This window comes from Mercenaria mercenaria, chromosome 1, assembly GCF_021730395.1.
Source record: "Mercenaria mercenaria strain notata chromosome 1, MADL_Memer_1, whole genome shotgun sequence".
Taxonomy (NCBI): Eukaryota; Metazoa; Mollusca; class Bivalvia; order Venerida; family Veneridae; genus Mercenaria; species Mercenaria mercenaria.
The window spans coordinates 84,351,174-84,369,431 of NC_069361.1; the positions used below are offsets into that span (position 1 = coordinate 84,351,174).

Sequence of the window (18,258 nt, forward strand, 5' to 3'; positions counted from 1 at the left end):
AAACAGGCAAAGCTATTTTTAATGATTTACACTTTTGCCCAGGTAACATGCACAACCTCATGAGGTCTGGGTAACTTGATGATGTCTGCACAGCATCACAACATAACAATGTCCATGGATGCATTTCTTTTCTCCAAAAATGTAGTTTTTAAACAAAATAAACATTTAAGTTGAAAGGAAATCAGTCTCATATGAGTTTTGAAGAGTAGGTCTAAGATTTTTTTGTTGCAATATTGTTTATTGTCATCACTCTTGTGGGCCTCCAGGTCAGAGTGATTGAGGAACCTTGCTGTCTTTATATACTTCCGTGGGTTAAAGCACTGCCCTCTTCATCATGTGAGGAAACCACTCGGCTAGCTTGCTAAAAGTCTGTTGTTCTATCTAGGTCTGAAATCATGCCTTGATGAAGGTCTCATGTTGAAGGCTGTCCTGGTTCCTGCCTGTGCCTGAAATTATATCAGGATATACTATGTTTGTTGTTCTGTTAAGGTACTTGTCTGCATGAAATTGCCTAGATCCAGGTGTCCACCTGTGCCTGAAATTATGCTTGAGTGAAGGTCTTTTCTTCTCGCCATCAGTCAGGGGTGTAACTGTTTTAAGTTAGTAACCTATTTCAGTTACTTTTTCAAGCATTTTATAACCTGAATTAGTTATAAAATATAGTTAACTCAGGTAAGTTATTCAAAAAAAGTCTTTTTGCTGTTCTCACATGGTGACCTTTAAAGTGAAATTAGTAGCAAACTGTGGTTAATCAAATTCTCTTTTAGTCTGATCATGACCTGATAAGCATAATGGGATGTTAAGAGTTTTATAGCTTTAAAACTTTTGCATAAAACTTTATTAGCCTTGCGTAAAAAAATTTACTGCAAAGCTGGAAAGATAAAAAGTTCAAGGATTCAGGAAATAATTGCATTAGTCTCATTCAAAATGAGGAATTGGCACAGAAGGGCATTGTAATATTTTATGATAACTGAGACAAGTTACGAAAGTATTAAGCAATAACTCAAATGGGTTATAAACTGCGATAACTTGAAACAGTTACACCCCTGACTGGCCATGTGTGCCTGTCTGTGTCTGAAATCCTGCTTTGATGAAGGTCACTTGTTCTATCCAGGTGCATGTCTGTATCTGAAATCCTGCTTTGATGAAGGTCACTTGTTCTGTCCAGGTGCCTGTTTGTGTCTGAGCTCCTGCTTTGATGAAGTTCTCTTGTTCTATCCAGGTGCCTGTCTGTGTCTGAAATCCTGCTTTGATGAAGGTCACTTGTTCTATCCAGGTGCCTGTCTGTGTCTGAACTCCTGCTTTGATGAAGGTCACTTGTTCTATCCAGGTGCCTGTCTGTGTCTGAAATCCTGCTTGGATGAAGGTCACTTGTTCTATCCATGTGCCTATCTGTGTCTGAAATCCTGCTTTGATGAAGGTCACTTGTTCTATCCAGGTGCATGTCGGTGTCTAAAATCCTGCTTTGATGAAGGTCACTTGTTCTATCCATGTGCCTGTCTGTGTCTGAAATCCTGCTTTGATGAAGGTCACTAGTTCTATCCATGTGTCTGTCTGTGTCTGAAATCATGTGTGGATTGAGGTCACTTATTAGTTTTTTTCTATCCAGGTGTCCTTTTGTGCCTAAAAATATTGCCTGGAAGAAAGTCACTTGTTCTATCCAGGTGCTAGTCTTTGCTTGAAATCATCCCTGAATGGAGGTACGCTTTTCTAACAAGGTGTTGACTTTATCTGAAATTTTGCCTGGTTGTAGATCTGTTGTTCTACCAGATAAGCAACTGTGCCTGAAATCATGCCTGGATGAAGATCTCACGGTTTTATTACCCGTCTGTGATTGAAATAGTGTTTTGAAAGCACCAAAAGCCTTCATCAGCCATTAAAACATTTGAAAGAGACCATTATGCCAAAGTTGGTGCGAATAAAAAAGCCATCAAAACAAAAAGATTAATACAAATTCTCATAAAATTAGGAAAAAAGTCTCAGAGTCCATTAATTTTTATGAAATTTTATAATTACTCCCCTTTAGTATTAAAGTATTCAAAAAGTGGCTTATTTATTTTGAATTAAATATAATTTCTCATTTCTAGTTTTACATCTGCATATGAAACAACCTGAACCAAAAGTCAAGTAATAAAACAAGAGTGTTAACTCTGAATTGATTGATTGATTGATTGATTGATTGATTGATTTCAGTATATAAAACACATGGTATGGTACAACACAAGTTAAAACAAATTTTAAGTATGACATATACAATGACTAGGAATTAAAACGGATTGAAACACAATTAAGAATCATTACTAACATAAGATACCAATAACTGCAGAAAAAAATGTACCAGGACATGTATTCATATACCCAGGATGACACAAAAAAAGGGGAATGTGAAACCCATTATTTCCATTGTGGTCCTGGATGAATGATGACATGTCCTAGCAAGGTACAACAACTTTGTAATAAATGGTGGTAACTTGAGCAAGTTTTCAGCAGTTTAAAAAAGTATCACAGTAAAAGAATCACAGTATAAATCGAAAAGACAAATGTAACTACAAGCTATGTGACCCGCCCGCTTAGCTCAGTAGGTAGAGCATCAGTCTACGGATCGCGGGGTCGTGAGTTCGATCCTCGGGTGGGGCGTATGTTCTCCGTGACTATTTGATAAACGACATTGTGTCTGCAGTCATTAGTCCTCCACCTCTGATAATTCATGTGGGGAAGTTGGCAGTTACTTGCGGAGAACAGGTTTGTACTGGTACAGAATCCAGGAACACTGGTTAGGTTAACTGCCAGCCATTACATGACTGAACCGGTCACCGTGGCACAGTGGTTAAGGCGTCCGCCTCGGGATCGGGAGGTCGAAGGTTCGAGCCCCATGGCGAGCGTTCGTCTGTGGGATGTTTGTCATGGGACTCGTTCCGAAAAGGCCGGTTCGTGAGCCGCGAGCTAGTTAAATGAATGGCTACCGACTTCTATCCGCCTGGCGCCTGGCATAGTGGTAAGAGTTGGGAGGTATTTGGTACGCAATAAAGGTGTCTCATAAGCCAAATTGGCTGGCCCTTTCAATAGGGGTGACACTATAATAAAACAAGACCTTAACCTTAACCCTTTTACTGTTGAAAAACGGCATTAAACCCAACACAAACAAACAAAAAAACAAGCTATGTAGAAGATGATTTATTGTTGCACAGCCAAGATAGGTAAAGGGAGGTAAAAATAATTTAACAAACTTACATTTCTAATGTATTTTGGCTAAATCTATATTTGTCAACATAATTCTTTGACATATGTAATATAGTAGTTCCCCTATTCATATATTTCCTGAACCAAAGTATGTTTATTAAATTTATACATATATGTATATCTTGGTTGAGCAGCCTTGATTGGAAAGTCAGATTTCAAAAATACCTCAAGTGAAAAGCACTATGTGTAAATAATCACTTTCTTAACTTTTGAATATATCCATTACTTGATCAAAATCTGATAACCACCTTAAAAACTAGGATGTGTCTTTCAAATTCAGGATTATTTGTCATTAAAGCAATGTGCATGAACTTAGCCAGAGCAGCCAGAGTAGCCAGGGTTAGGGTTAGGATTAGTGTTAGGGTTGGTTTCTGGCTACTCTGACTGTTCTGGTTGCTCCGGCTAAATTCCCACACCCATTGAAGCAATTGAAAACTGATGTTGTTGTACAGGGTCACATGTTTGACATCAGCAGCTGCTGTCATAGCGTTAGAAAATATGCTGGTAGACTGGGACTCAAACCTCGGAGTCTTGGTGTTTATATACATGTATAGTGTAGATCTATACTAATGCATTTGATGTAGCATAAAATTGCCCTTAGGCAAGTTTTTTTTTGTTTTGTTTTTTACATAAAGATATTTTTTATGAAGATTTGGTTGACTGATTTCATTTTCAAACAGAACAACAACTTACAACATACATGAAATATGGTATGTAAAGAAAGTGATGTTAGTATGTATTACTGATGTTCGGTCTAGAAGGTTTTAATGAATGTAGGTATTTATGGTTGATCCTAATTTTTGACCTTGTTAAACATTATAGATACACTCAGGAAGTAGTAACAAAAGTATCCTTTTTTCAGGGGCCTCCGTGGCCGAGTGGTTAAGGTCGCTGACTTCAAATCACTTGCCCCTCATCGATGTGGGTTCGAGGCTCACTCGGGGCGTTGAATTCTTCATGTGAGGAAGCCATCCAGCTGGCTTACGGAAGGTCCGTGGTTCTACCCAGGTACCCGCTCGTGATGAAATAATGCACGGAGGGGCACCTGGGGTCTTCCTCCACCATCAAAGCTGGAAAGTCGCCATATGACCTATAATTGTGTCGGTGCGACGTTAAACCCAACAAAATAAATAAATAAATAAATATCCTTTTTTCAAAAAATAAAAATAAGTGAATAAATGATACAAATGCTGCGATTTCTGTTTATGGTAATTGATAATTTACGTATATCCTTTTGAACAGTATATGAAAAAATCTGTACATGATCATGAAATGGTCATTTTCTAGGTTATTGTAGGACTTTGGACTTTTTGATAAGTTCAGATTAAGTTAGGTTAACCTTGAACTAAACATCATTGAATGAGAGTAAATAAGATATGTACTTTATTACACTTTGTAAACATTATATTTTAGAATTAATTAAACATCAAGTGACTTCCTCTACTTTAAAATGATAATGTACCGAATAATGTTAATACATAAACACATTGACATGGAAAAGAACACCAAAGGCAACAGCTTTATAAAAGAATATTTTAAGATGGCATATAACAATGAAATTTTATTTATTAGATTGTTCAAAGGTTTGTTTCATATTTGTTATATTCAGTAAATGTATAAACCTATACAGTTTTGGAAAGGACTTTTGATTGATTGATTGATTGATTGATTGATTGAGTGAGTGAGTGAGTGAGTGAGTGAGTGAGTGAGTGAGTGAGTGAGTGAGTGAGTGAGTGAGTGAGTGAGTGAGTGAGTGAGTGAGTGAGTGAGTGAGTGATTGATTGATTGATTGATTGATTGAGTGCGTGAGTGAATAAATGAGTGAGTGAGTGAGTGAGTGAGTGAGTGAGTGAGTGAGTGAGTGAGTGAGTGAATAAATGGGTGAGTGAGTGAACAAATGAATGAGTGAGTAAATAAATGAGTGAATGAATGAATTTTAATTTTTCTTTTTTTAAACGAAACTTGTTTGCCTCTTTCTTTATTTTTATATAAACTTTTATGCAATTCTTCCATGATTCTTTTTTTTCTAATTTTTCTTCAACCTCCTACACCAAAAAGTTGTACTGAATTTTATACATATTTGAAAAGTTCCTGTAAGTCTCTTATTTTAACAGATCGCAGAACTTTTGACTATGTATATGTAGGTCAGCAAAGCAAATAAAATATCTTCAATTTCTTTTCAAGGCTTATAAATAGGGGTGTACATTGTGTTGTTTTTTGTTTTCGCTAGTAGCTTATTATTGATCTTAATTTGAGCCGCGCCATGAGAAAACCAACATAGTGGCTTTGCGACCAGCATGGATCCAGACCAGCCTGCGCATCCTCGCAGTCTGGTCAGGATCCATGCTGTTCGCCAACAGTTTCTCTAATTGCAATAGGTTTTGAAAGCGAACAGCATGAATCCTGACCAGACTGCGCGGATGTGCAGGCTGGTCTGGATCCATGCTGGTCGCAAAGCCACTATGTTGGTTTTCTCATGGCGCGGCTCATTTATTGTTTCACAGAGATATCCGACAGAAGATAAAGAGTGAAATTGAACATCTACAAAAGAGATACCCAGCCTTCAAACCAGGCTTGGCTATTGTTCAGGTAATACTCAAATATTCAAACCAGGCTGAGGTATTGCTACATTTCAGGTAAAGATACTCATCATTCCAACCAGGCTTAATACATTGGGGTTTCATTAATGACTGGGGTTAGATAGAGGGTGGTGGATTCTCCCATGCTATAGTTGTCTGAAATCCAAGCTACATTCCCTGTAGCAAATAAAGTTCCAAATGGGAGGAGCCCCCAGACCCCTTCCACCTTTAATAATGAAACCCCTGTGCACTTGAACCAGGCTTGGCTATTTTCAGGCAACACTGGGCATCCAAAATAGGCTTGGCTATTGCTCAACAAACCAGGTTTGGATATTGTTCTTCAAACCAGACTTTGCTATTGTTCATTAAACTAGATTGGGCTATTGTTCAGGTAATACCAGCATTCAAACCAGGCTGATACCTAGAATTCAAACAAGGTTTGTCTGTTGTTTAGGTCCAACTAGGTTTAGATAATACATGTAGATTTTAAACAAAACTTGACTATTGTTCAGGGAATGCATGTGACTTTCAAGCCAGACCTGGCTGTTGTCTATAGTATTCAACTATGTTTAGGTAGTTTATTGTCTTAGACAAGACTTCGCTGTTATTCAGGTGTTATAAAGTGTTCAGACCAGACTTGACTATTGGTAAGGTAATACCAAGCATTCAAGCCCTTGTACTTAAACTATTGAATAACTGTAGTAGGGTAGAGTATAAGAGAGTTCGCCTTAGGTGTGAGCGGTCCAAGATTCGATTCCCAGTCAGGGCTGAAATATTTTCAGTCTGTTACATTGGCACCCAACATAAATAACTCATGAGACGATATGAATGGATACCTTGGAACGTTCAACAGAGGTTCAAACTCCTGGAATTTTAGGACAAATTCTAAATGGAGGGGGTGTATGTTAGAAGGGTAGAGTATAAGGGTGCATTTATACTTCCTTGCTATTGAGCTAGCTTTTATAGAGACGTGGTAGAGTGTCTGCCTTAGTTATGAGAGGTCCCGGGTCAGCATTAAAATATTTTTAGCTCGACTATTCATAGAATAGTAGAGCTATTGGACTCGCCCATGCGTCGGCGTCCGCATCGGCGTCCGCGTCCCGATTTGGTAAAGTTTTTGTATGTAAGCTGGTATCTCAGCAACCACTTGTGGGAATGGATTGAAACTTCACACACTTATTCACTGTGATAAACTGACTTACATTGCACAGGTTCCATAACTCTATTTTGCTTTTTTACAAAATTATGCCCCTTTTTTGACTTAGAAATTTTTGGTTAAGGTTTTGTATGTAAGCTGGTATCTCAGCAACCACTTGTGGGAATGGATTGAAACTTCACACACTTATTCACTGTGATAAACTGACTTACATTGCACAGGTTCCATAACTCTATTTTGCTTTTTTACAAAATTATGCCCCTTTTTCGACTTAGACATTTTTGGTTAAGGTTTTGTATGTAAGCTGGTATCTCAGTACTCACTAATTGGAATGGATTGAAACTTCACACACTTGTTCACTGTCATGATCTGACATACACAAAGCAGGTTCCATAACTCTGTTTTGCTTTTTTACAAAATTATGCCCCTTTTTTCGACTTAGAATTTTTTGGTTAAGGTTTTGTATGTAAGCTGGTATCTCAGTATCCACTAATGGGAATGGATTGAAACTTCACACACTTGTCCACTGTCATGAGCTGATAAGCACTACGCAGGTTCCATAACCCTATTTTGCTTTTTTTAAATTATGCCCCTTTTTCGACTTTCGTATTCATTCAGTCGACAAGGCTGTTGAATAGTCGAGCGTTGCTGTCCTCCGACAGCTCTTGTCTTTAGTGGGGGAGGGGTTAAACATCACACTGACACAATTATAGATCATATGGCGACATTTCAGCTTTGATAGCGGAGGAAGACCCCAGGTGCCCCTCCGTGCATTATTCCATCATGAGCAGGCACCTGGGTAGAAACACCGACTTTCCATAAGCCAGCTGGATGGCTTCCTCACATGAAGAAATTGACTCCCCAAGTGAGGCTCAAACCCACATCAGTGAGGAGCAAGTGATTCAAAGGCAGAAACCTTACCACTCGGCCACAAAGGCCCCTGTGAAATATATTTACTGACTGCCCCATGTGGTTCTGGGATGATCTGTGTATGAAAAGTATTGGAACCACTGCCTTACCCTTGCATGATCGTAAGAGGCGACTAATAGGGTCTTAACACTTGGTTTTGCAGTAACTCTGTGATTCCAGCAGGTATGCAAATTTTGATTCCATACCTCATGTTTTTAGCTCACCTGTCACAAAGTGACAAGGTGAGCTTTTGTGATCGCGTGGCGTCCGTCGTCCGTCCGTCCGTCCGTCCGTGCGTGCGTAAACTTTTGCTTGTGACCACTCTAGAGGTCACATTTTTCAGGGGATCTTTATGAAAGTTGGTCAGAATGTTCATCTTGATGATATCTAGGTCAAGTTCGAAACTGGGTCACGTGTGGTCAAAAACTAGGTCAGTAGGTCTAAAAATAGAAAAACCTTGTGACCTCTCTAGAGGCCATATTTTTCATGAGATCTTCATGATAATTGGTCAGAATGTTCACCTTGATGATATCTAGGTCAAGTTCGAAACTGGGTCACGTGGGGTCAAAAACTAGGTCAGTAGGTCTAAAAATAGAAAAACCTTGTGACCTCTCTAGAGGCCATATTTCTCAATGGATCTTCATGAGTATTGTTCAGAATGTTCACCTTGATGATCTCTAGGTCAGTTTCGAAACTGGGTCACGTGGGGTCAAAAACTAGGTCAGTAGGTCTAAAAATAGAAAAAAATCTTGTGACCTCTCTAGAGGCCATATTTCTCAAGAGATCTTCATGAAAATTGATCTTAATGTTCATCTTGATGATATCTAGGTCAGGTTTGAAACTGGGTCACGTGCCGTCTAAAACTAGGTCAGTAGGTCTGAAAATAGAAAAACTTTGTGACCTCTCTAGAGGCCATATTTTTCATGGGATCTTTATGAAAATTAGTCAGAATGTTCACCTTGATGATATCTAGGTCAAGTTCGAAACTGGGTCATGTGCGGTCAATAACTAGGTCAGTAGATCTAAAAATAGAAAAACCTGGTGACCTCTCTAGAGGCCATATTTTTCAAGAGATCTTCATGAGAATTGGTCAAAATGTTCATCTTGATGATATCTAGGTCAAGTTCGAAACTGGGTCACGTGCGGTCAAAAACTAGGTCAGTAGGTCTAAAAATAGAAAAACCTTGTGACGTCTCTAGAGGCCATATTTCTCAATGGATCTTCATGAAAATTGGTGAGAATGTTCAGCTTGATGATACCCAGGTCAGATTCTTAACTGGGTCATGTGCGGTCAAAAACTAGGTCAGTAGGTCGAAAAATAGAAAAACCTTGTGACCTCTCTAGAGGCCATATTTTTCATGAGATCTTCATGAAAATTGGTGAGAATGTTCACCTTGATGATATCTAGGTCAAGTTCAAAAGTGGGTCACATGCCTTCAAAAACTAGGTCATTAGGTCAAATAATAGAAAAACCTTGTGACCTCTCTAGAGGTCATATTTTTCAATGGATCTTCATGAAAATTGGTCAGAATTTTTTATCTTGATGATATCTAGGTCACATGTGCTCAAAAACTAGGTCACTGTGTCAAATAATAGAAATAACGACGTCATACTCAGTTCAACACTGGGTCATGTGGGGATAGGTGAGCGATTCAGGACCATCATGGTCCTCTTGTTATTTTGATGTAAATGAGATGTGGAACCAAAATTTGTAGTCCTGTTTGGCGCCATATAACCTATACTGTGTTGGTGCGCCGTAAAACCCAAATAAATAAATATGTTACATAAGGTGCATATGTCAGGCTTTGGTGGTGTTTAGGTAATTTGTAAACCAGAAGCAAATACAGTTTGTGATGACCCTCATGAATTCAGGTTGGTTGTGAATAGTTTTTATTGTGCAATTTTTATAGCTACATACTTGCTTAATACAGCATTGAACTACAAGCTGTGTCAGGGTAGTAGATTTATGTAATCATTTTTCTGTGTTTTAAATAACACGTATACTTTAATACCTTTATAGTTACACTCTGTCCCTTATGGTATATTTCTCAATTCACCATAATTAAAAGAATAATAGATAACGTTACGCTACAGATGATAAATCCAAACCGGAACTCTATATTGTTAGTCATCTTTAAAACGTTATGACCTCATTCTGTTGCAATAGGTATATTTCCTGTGTTTTGTATAAATTCTGTTTTAAATTGGCCAAAAAGGCATATGTTTGAAATGTATGATAAAAGAATCACAACAATTATGTACAGTAGCTGACGTTACTGTAAGCCAGACAATACTGTAGACTAGTAGGTTTGGGATGAAAATCTAGAAAGCTTGCTAAAGCTATCTTACAGTTAATTGTAACAATCGTCTACAAACCTAATATAGCCATTCTCGCATACCAGAGGTCTACCGTGGTTCCCCGGATGAACCTCTGGCACATTTCGCCGATACTTGTGGTTTGGTTACATTACAGGTAAAACGTTTCAGCCAATCAGCGTCGTTTCGCGACAAAATGTAGCGAACCAATCAAAATCGTCCTTGAAAAGCGTGACCACGTCCTTTCATATCGATGCCGACTTACGAGGAATATTATTATTTCTTCAGGTAAATTTCTTAACATCGAATAACAGAAATAAATCTTTATTAATCGCAATCATGGAATATCGCCGTTATCCATCGTTAGCAACTACCTTGCTTACATATTGTTTGAAATTTCAATTCGGCGTGCCAAATAGTGGCGAACATTGATTGGCTGAAACTTCTGCCGGTAGTAATTACGAGTGCGCATGCTCACCAAATAAACGACAGAAATAAATCAGAGGTTCGTCTCGGATTTTGACGAACATCAGATGGATGAGAATGAATATAGCCAGCTACTGTACATGTAATTTTTATATTTTAAGCAATATTGCTTACAAAAATATAACCCACAGCAAAAGTGTAAATTCCAAAAATGGCAAATAATACTGTCGTCTATTCAATTACAAAATAAAAGAGGATGCAAAATAAGTACTCCATCTTCAGCATAATTGTGTAAGTAAAAGAATTTTATAGCGACACATTCACACATTTTTAATTTGTGTATATCTCAAAAAGTATTTGACCCAGAGTCATCAAACATCACAGGATTGTCATTCAGCATGTGAAATTGTGCACCTGGTGTTCAGTTTGGGATTTCACTCAGCCAGACCAGAGTAATTGGCCTTGACTTAGTGAAAAATTAAGATTAGGTGCTCAAAAGTTTGTGTTGCATATATCTTAAAAAAATATTTGATCGAATATGTAAGAATATTATTCAGTATGTGAATTTATGCACCTGAGTTTTGTTCTGGATTTCACTCTGCAAGACTAGAGTTATAGCCCTTGACTTAGTCATGAATATGCATTAAGGGCACGAAAGTTTGTGTCACATGTATCTCAAAAAGTATTTAACTTGGAGTCGTAAAATATCAGAATATTGTTATATATAGCATGTGAAGTTGTGCACCTTGGGTTCTGTTTGGAATTTCTCTCAGCCATTCCTGAGTTATGGTCTTTGATTTATTTAAAAGTACATATAAAGTACTTAAAAGTGTATGTTGCATATATCTTAAAAATATTTCACCTTGGGTCATGAACGCATTATGACGCCGGTGCCATCTGTCTGTCCATCCGTTAGCAATTTCTTGTCTGCTCTGTAACTCTTGAACCCCTTGAAGGATTTCGAAGAAAGTTGACACAAATGTTCACCACATCGAGAAGATGTGCAGAGTGCATGTTTTGGATGGCTTGCTTCAAGGTCAAGGTCACACTTAGGGCTCAAAGGCCATATGACTTTCTTTCATGTCTGCTCTGTAATTCTTAAACTGCTTGAAGGATTTTAAAAAAAACTTGGCACAAATGTTCACCACATCGAGACGACTTGCAGAGCATATGTTTTGGGAGGCTCGTTTCAAGGTCAAGCTCACACTTAACGTGTTAAAGGTCATACCTTTGGGCATATATTTCTCCCTTTTGCATAGCTCTTGTTTAATCTTACATAAATGATAGCTATAAATGAAACTGGTCTCAGTTGAAAACAGTATCATTTTATCTCATTTTCCATCAGAATATCAGATATCCTAATAAATTACCAAAACTTTTGTCCAAAATGGAGTAAACCTTTTGTAACACTCTTTTAAGTAATGGAGAAAATCAGCATTCTCCTGGCTGTTTTACAGATATCTAGTAACACTTACTCTCAGTCACTTCATCATTTTTCATTCTCATAATATTATAATATACATTCTACATATACATTCAGTGCTGGACTTTGCAAAAATGTACATGTTGAAAAAATTCTCCCCTGCTTGAGTGAGTAGATTTAAGGTGAAGTTTTTTATCTTATTGGCAGACTGCCTCTTAATGGTGCGTTCTTCATGTTTCCCCAAAAATTCAGTAAGAACCCGGTTCTTATTTCATAATTTTTAGCTCATCTGATTTTTTGAAAAAAAATGATGAGTTATTGTCATCACTTGAGCGGTTGTCGGCGTCGGCGTCGGCGTCTGCGTCGGCGTTGCCTGGTTAAGTTTTATGTTTAGGTCAGCTTTTCTCCTAAACTATCAAAGCTATTGCTTTGAAACTTGGAATACTTGTTCACCATCATAAGCTGACCCTGTATAGCAAGAAAACATAACTCCATCTTGCTTTTTGCAAGATTTATGGCCCCTTTTGGACTTAGAAAATATCAGATTTCTTGGTTAAGTTTTATGTTTAGGTCAACTTTTCTCCTAAACTATCAAACCTATTGCTTTGAAACTTGGAATACTTGTTCACCATCATAAGCTGACCCTGTACATCAAGAAACATAACTCCATCTTGCTTTTTGCAAGATTTATTGCCCCTTTTGGACTTAGAAAATCAGTTTTCTTGGTTAAGTTTTATGTTTAGGTCAGCTTTAATCCTAAACTATCAAAGCTATTGCTTTAAAACTTGCAACACTTGTTCACCATCATAAGTTGACCCTGTACAGCAAGAAACATAACTCCGTCCTGCTTTTTGCAAGATTTATGGCCCCTTTTGGACTTAGAAAATATCAGATTTCTTGGTTAAGTTTTATGTTTAGGTCAACTTTTTCTCTTAAACTATCAAAGCTATTGCTTTGAAACTTGCAACACTTGTTCACCATCATAAGCTGACCCTGTACAGCAAGCAACATAACTCCATCCTGCTTTTTGCAATAATTATTGCCCCTTTTGGACTTAGAAAATCATTTTCTTGGTTGAGTATTATGTTTAAGTCAACTTTTCTCATAAACTATCAAAGCTATTGCTTTAAAACTTGCAACAGTTTTTCACCATCATAAGTGGACACTGTACATCAAGAAACATAACTCTATCCTGCTTTTTGCAAGAATGATGGCCCTTTTTAGACTTAGAAAATCATGGGTAGGACAATATTTCTATTACACTAAAAAAAATCAGATGAGCGTCAGCACCCGCAAGGCGGTGCTCTTGTTAACTGACGGATTTAATTGGGAAGGTCATGATAAGACCACAATCAAGTGATAAAGGCAATTTATTTATCAGACTCATTTATTTGTGGTGTACTTTTCATGAATGCAGTGACATACTGATGTTATGAAGTGTGAAAATATTTAATTAAACATTTCACTATAAGAGCTAGCTGTGGAACAAATGACTCTTTTAATTCTTTGCTCAACATAACCTTTGAAACAAACTGAAAACAGTCCGTCATTTTGCTAGACATTCACATCTGTTTTGGCTCCAAATTACAGACAAAATAAATGATGTAATTCGCACTCAGCTTACCTCTGAAGACACAAATTTGTTTGACAACAGCAATTTCATGGTTAATTAGGAAGGTCAGATTTCTTCACCCCCACATATTTGCCAATAAGTAGGTAAGACGTTCTGATAACTGGGCTTCGCCCGGTTATCAGAACCTCTTACCTATACATAACCTCACAGTTTAAACATTGTCTTGTCTGTCACTTAATGTACATTAGTTGATTAAATAATGCCGTGGCCATACATTTTTATGTAATGTTGTAACATTAACATGTTCTGTAGCCAAGTATGAATTGTTAATAGGGCTTGAATTTTAAGAAAGGTATGAAAAATAGTATCAAATCAAATATTTACTTATATGATAACTGGTATATGCTTGAGTTGGGAAATATCTTGATTATATACCACAGAAATTTTATGAGATAAAGGGTGAACAGTTTATCAAGTTGTTTAAATGGTGTTTTGTTTTTGCAAAATTTGTTAAGTTTGTCCTTTTTAATGAATTACCTCTTTGATTTGTTAAAGATTACAGTATCTTGATGTAAAACAAATACATTTTGTATATTATTGTAAGAATATTATATTAGTAATGTTTGGTCACTGAATTACTGACATATTTTGTAGTTAAAATATTTAGATATCCTGTATTATATTTATTTTGCTGTTATTCTTTAAATATGATATCCATTATTATTCATTTGTAAAATCAATGAAAAAGCTTTTTAAGTATTCCAAATATTTAGATTTGAAGATAAATGTTCATTAGGTTAGGAGTAATGCTTATAGGTCCCTCCCTGTCTATATATGTGCATGGTTAGGTTGAAAGAAAAATGGTATTTTGCTATAAAGCAAACTGTGGTCTTCTTTTAATTTTCTCCTAAAATATTTGCCTTTTGTTAGTTAAAAATGTAAACTTAAGCATGTCTCAGTTCCTCTTATATTCAAAGTAACCAGCTGTTTTTCGGCTATCAGGTTTTAACCCTTTCCATTTTTGCAATCTGCTGAGAAGAGCAGTCCATCTTTTCCAAAACCTGAAGATGTGTTCAAATTAAATCCTTTGGAAGATGGGGAAGATGTATAATTATACTTTATGATTAGATAAAAAACAGGTTACAAATTATGTGCACATGGAATTACTCACTTCCATGATCTTATAAGTCTACGCTTTGTAACCATTGTAACAAGGTTATAAATAAGGCATTTCAAGGAAAATAAACTGTAACAGGACCATATATGGTATAAGTTCATATATGTAGTCTGCGGCATATTGAGTAGAATACATTGAACATTTTGCAAAAACAAATGGGTCAAACCAAACCAGGCATTTTTCCATCATTTTGGGAATGCCACCAACACAGGTGGATTGGGAAAATGTGGGGTTGCATTTTAATAATTGTTCAACAGTATGTTATAAGTGTTGTTTACAGAACCAAAATAAACAGATAAATTGGCAAAACTTTTGTAAAGCAGCAAAAACACTGAAAGTTTGTGACATTCATTTGCAAATTTTAAGTTCAGAATTCCAGGGGAAAAAAGCATACTTTTTTGCTTTGGGACTGCCTCCTTTTACCAAAGGTAGATTTATAGGGGAAAAAAACACTGCATTGTGCATATCTGATGCTGAAATCTGAAATTTGGTCTATAAATAGCCATTTATCAATTATTTTATAAATTTTACAGGTTGGAGGTAGAGAAGACTCCAATGTTTACATAGGTCAGAAGGTGAAGAATGCGGCTGTAGTGGGGGTAGATGCCAGACATGTGAAGTTACCAAATACTGCCACTCAGCAAGAGGTTAGATTGAATTACCAGCTTTATTGTAGAATTATAGCTGTTTATACAGCTACTTTTTGTAATGTGATCTGATAAAAAAAGGGGAAGCAATCAAATTTGTTTACATGAATTAAATACAAGTAAGTAATAGTTAATAGCTTGTCTGTCCATTGACATGATTTGTTGGAACTGTTTACTTGATCTTCAGCATTAGTGTTGGTTAACATTTTCTTGAAAACTACAGGAGTTTTAGCTCTGAAACTTTTGTGCACTTGTTTAACATCATTAAATGAGTAAGTAGGCCAAGAATCATAACTCTCACTTACATTTTGTCTGAACTCCTTTTTTCCTGTTTTATTATTGTTATCTCATAGTTCTGTTGTTTCAGATACTTGAAGCAGTACAGAGACTGAATGAAGACCCGGCAGTGCATGGAATTATTGTTCAGGTAATTATGGCATCTATAAATAACTGTGTTGTAGTTATAAGAAAAGTTTCACCTGACTAGACTAAAAGAATTGATAGGGAATGAAAGATTAAGGAAACTTTTTAAGATGATTTTACTTGCCTTTTGAAGCATTGCATTGGTCAAGGTCAAATAATTACTCGTGTTATATTTCTACACAATTTCTTTTTTGCTGATTAAATCTGCAGAAAATGCTGGCCACATTATTACTTACAGAAGTATAACAAATAATGACTTTGAAGTTAGTGGCCAAATATTGGTAAAACTTTATCTTCTCATTTGGGAAGCAGCCAGTCTGCTTAGCTCAATAGGGAGAGCGCAGATCTGCAGATTACGGGGTCATGAGTTTGAACCCTAGGCAATGTGTATGTTCTCTGTGAGGATTTGATAAAAGACACTGACTCTAAATTAATTAGTCCTCCACCTTTGGTTCATGTGGGGAAGTTGGCAGTTACTTGTGGAGAACAGGTTTGTACTGGTACAGAATCCAGGAACACTGGTTAGATTAACTGCCTGCCGTTACATAACTGAAATACTGTTGAACCCAAAACAAACAAAATCATTGGGGAAGCGTTATCAAAATCCTTTACTTGTTTTTCTCAAAAGGTGCATAAGAATGTATTAAATCTAGATACTGGAGAAATGAAATTTCTGTTAAATATTTCAGCTGCCATTAGATACCACAAACCAAGTTGACACTCACCTTGTAACAAATGCCATCAGACCAGAGAAAGATGTGGATGGGTAGGTTAAAATAAATCCGTTCCATCTTACTCCAGTTTCAATTCTAAGTAATATTTTGCTGCTTAACCCTTATCATGCTGAACACGATTGATTCTGCCTTTGCGACCAGTGTAGATCATGATCAGCCTGTACATCTGTGCAGTCTGATCATGATTTGCACTGTTCGCCATTCAGTCAGTATCTTATGGTAAGCACCCCTTTTAGCAGTTAATGGTACTGTCCAAATTGGAAGATGGACGAGTTCATTGTAGAAGGGTAAGGGTTAAAAAAAATATGGAACCAAGATTATAAAACTGAATATAAAGTTTGGAGACCAGTTGCAAAACATAAGCATCTGATTGGTAGTGGGGATGGGGGGCTCCGTGGCAGAGTGGTTAAGATCGCTGACATCAAATCACTTGCCCTTCACCGATACAAGTTCAAGCCTCACTGTGAGGAAGACATCCTGTTGGCTTACGGAAGGTTGATGGTTCTACATAAGAGCCTGTGATGAAATAATGGCCAGAGGGGAACCTGGGGTCTTCCTCCACCATGAAAAGCTGTGAAATTGCCATATGACCCTACTGTCATGCTGATGTTACATTAAACCCAACAAAAACAAAACAAACTTGCAGGGTTCTCAGACTGTTTTCAAACATCAGTTTTAAAACCTTTCGTCCTTAGCAACATAATTTATAATGCACAGTTATGGGAAAGCTATTTATATCATTATCATATTACACTGAAAAAAGGTGATTTGGGGAGGCTTGAACTATTATCAAAACTAATCTCTACTTACCGTACGTTTTGAAACCAACAATATATATTTTCAGGTTACATCAAGAGAATGCTGGGAAACTTGCGAGAGGTGACCTAGCAGACTGTATCATACCATGTACTCCACGGGGGTGTCTCGAACTCATCAGCAGAACAGGTAATTTAGTACTTAAATTCATGTAAATTTTGTTTGTTAAATGTCAAATTTGTGTCTCTGCTTGGGTAATTACAGCTTACTTCACAACACAGCAGAAATTAGTAAAACGGTGTTGACTATTTCTGATTGATGGTTAGAAAAACATTATATTTTGCAGATGTTGATATAGAAGGTAAACCTGCATTGTAACTTGGAAGAAACAAGATTTCAATGTCTAATCTGTACCTAGTATGTTACGTATTTAATTGCAGGTGTTGATGTAGCTGGTAAGACTGCAGTGGTGCTTGGAAGAAGCAAAATTGTAGGTGCACCAATGTCTAACCTGCTAACCTGGAATCATGCAACCGTCACTGTGTGTCATTCCAAGACAGTGAATCTACCAGATATTGTAAGTCATTTAAACTGTTTTTTGCATTTACTAATTTAGGCCCATCAAATTTAAAGCTTCTTTAAATCATGATGAAGTGAAACTCGAGGGCGATTGTGACTCGAGTTTGGTAAAGCTACTGTGACCTGTATTACTAGAGGATTCTAGAAATTGTATTATATCAAATATTGGGCATCTTTGGCTGAGTGGTTAAGGTTGCTGTCTTGGATATACTTTCCCCATGCTGTTTTCGGCTCAAGCCTCACTCAGGGTGTTGAAAGTTTTCTTGTGACAAAGCAATCCAGTAAAAGTTTGACCGTGCCTGTCCATACCAGAAATAATG

The 18,258-nt window shown here is 37.0% G+C and overlaps 1 protein-coding gene across 1 annotated transcript in view; it reads left to right on the top strand.

Moving 5' to 3' along the window:
* The window catches only part of LOC123564691 (C-1-tetrahydrofolate synthase, cytoplasmic-like), a 65,348-nt gene that overhangs the window by 688 nt on the left and 46,402 nt on the right, over positions 1-18,258 (top strand). Inside the window, exons 2-7 of the mRNA XM_053521907.1 lie at positions 5,745-5,829; positions 15,333-15,446; positions 15,814-15,873; positions 16,559-16,635; positions 17,448-17,548; positions 17,800-17,936. Coding sequence (XP_053377882.1) covers positions 5,745-5,829; positions 15,333-15,446; positions 15,814-15,873; positions 16,559-16,635; positions 17,448-17,548; positions 17,800-17,936 — 574 coding nt within the window. The remainder of the gene's footprint in view (positions 1-5,744; positions 5,830-15,332; positions 15,447-15,813; positions 15,874-16,558; positions 16,636-17,447; positions 17,549-17,799; positions 17,937-18,258) is intronic.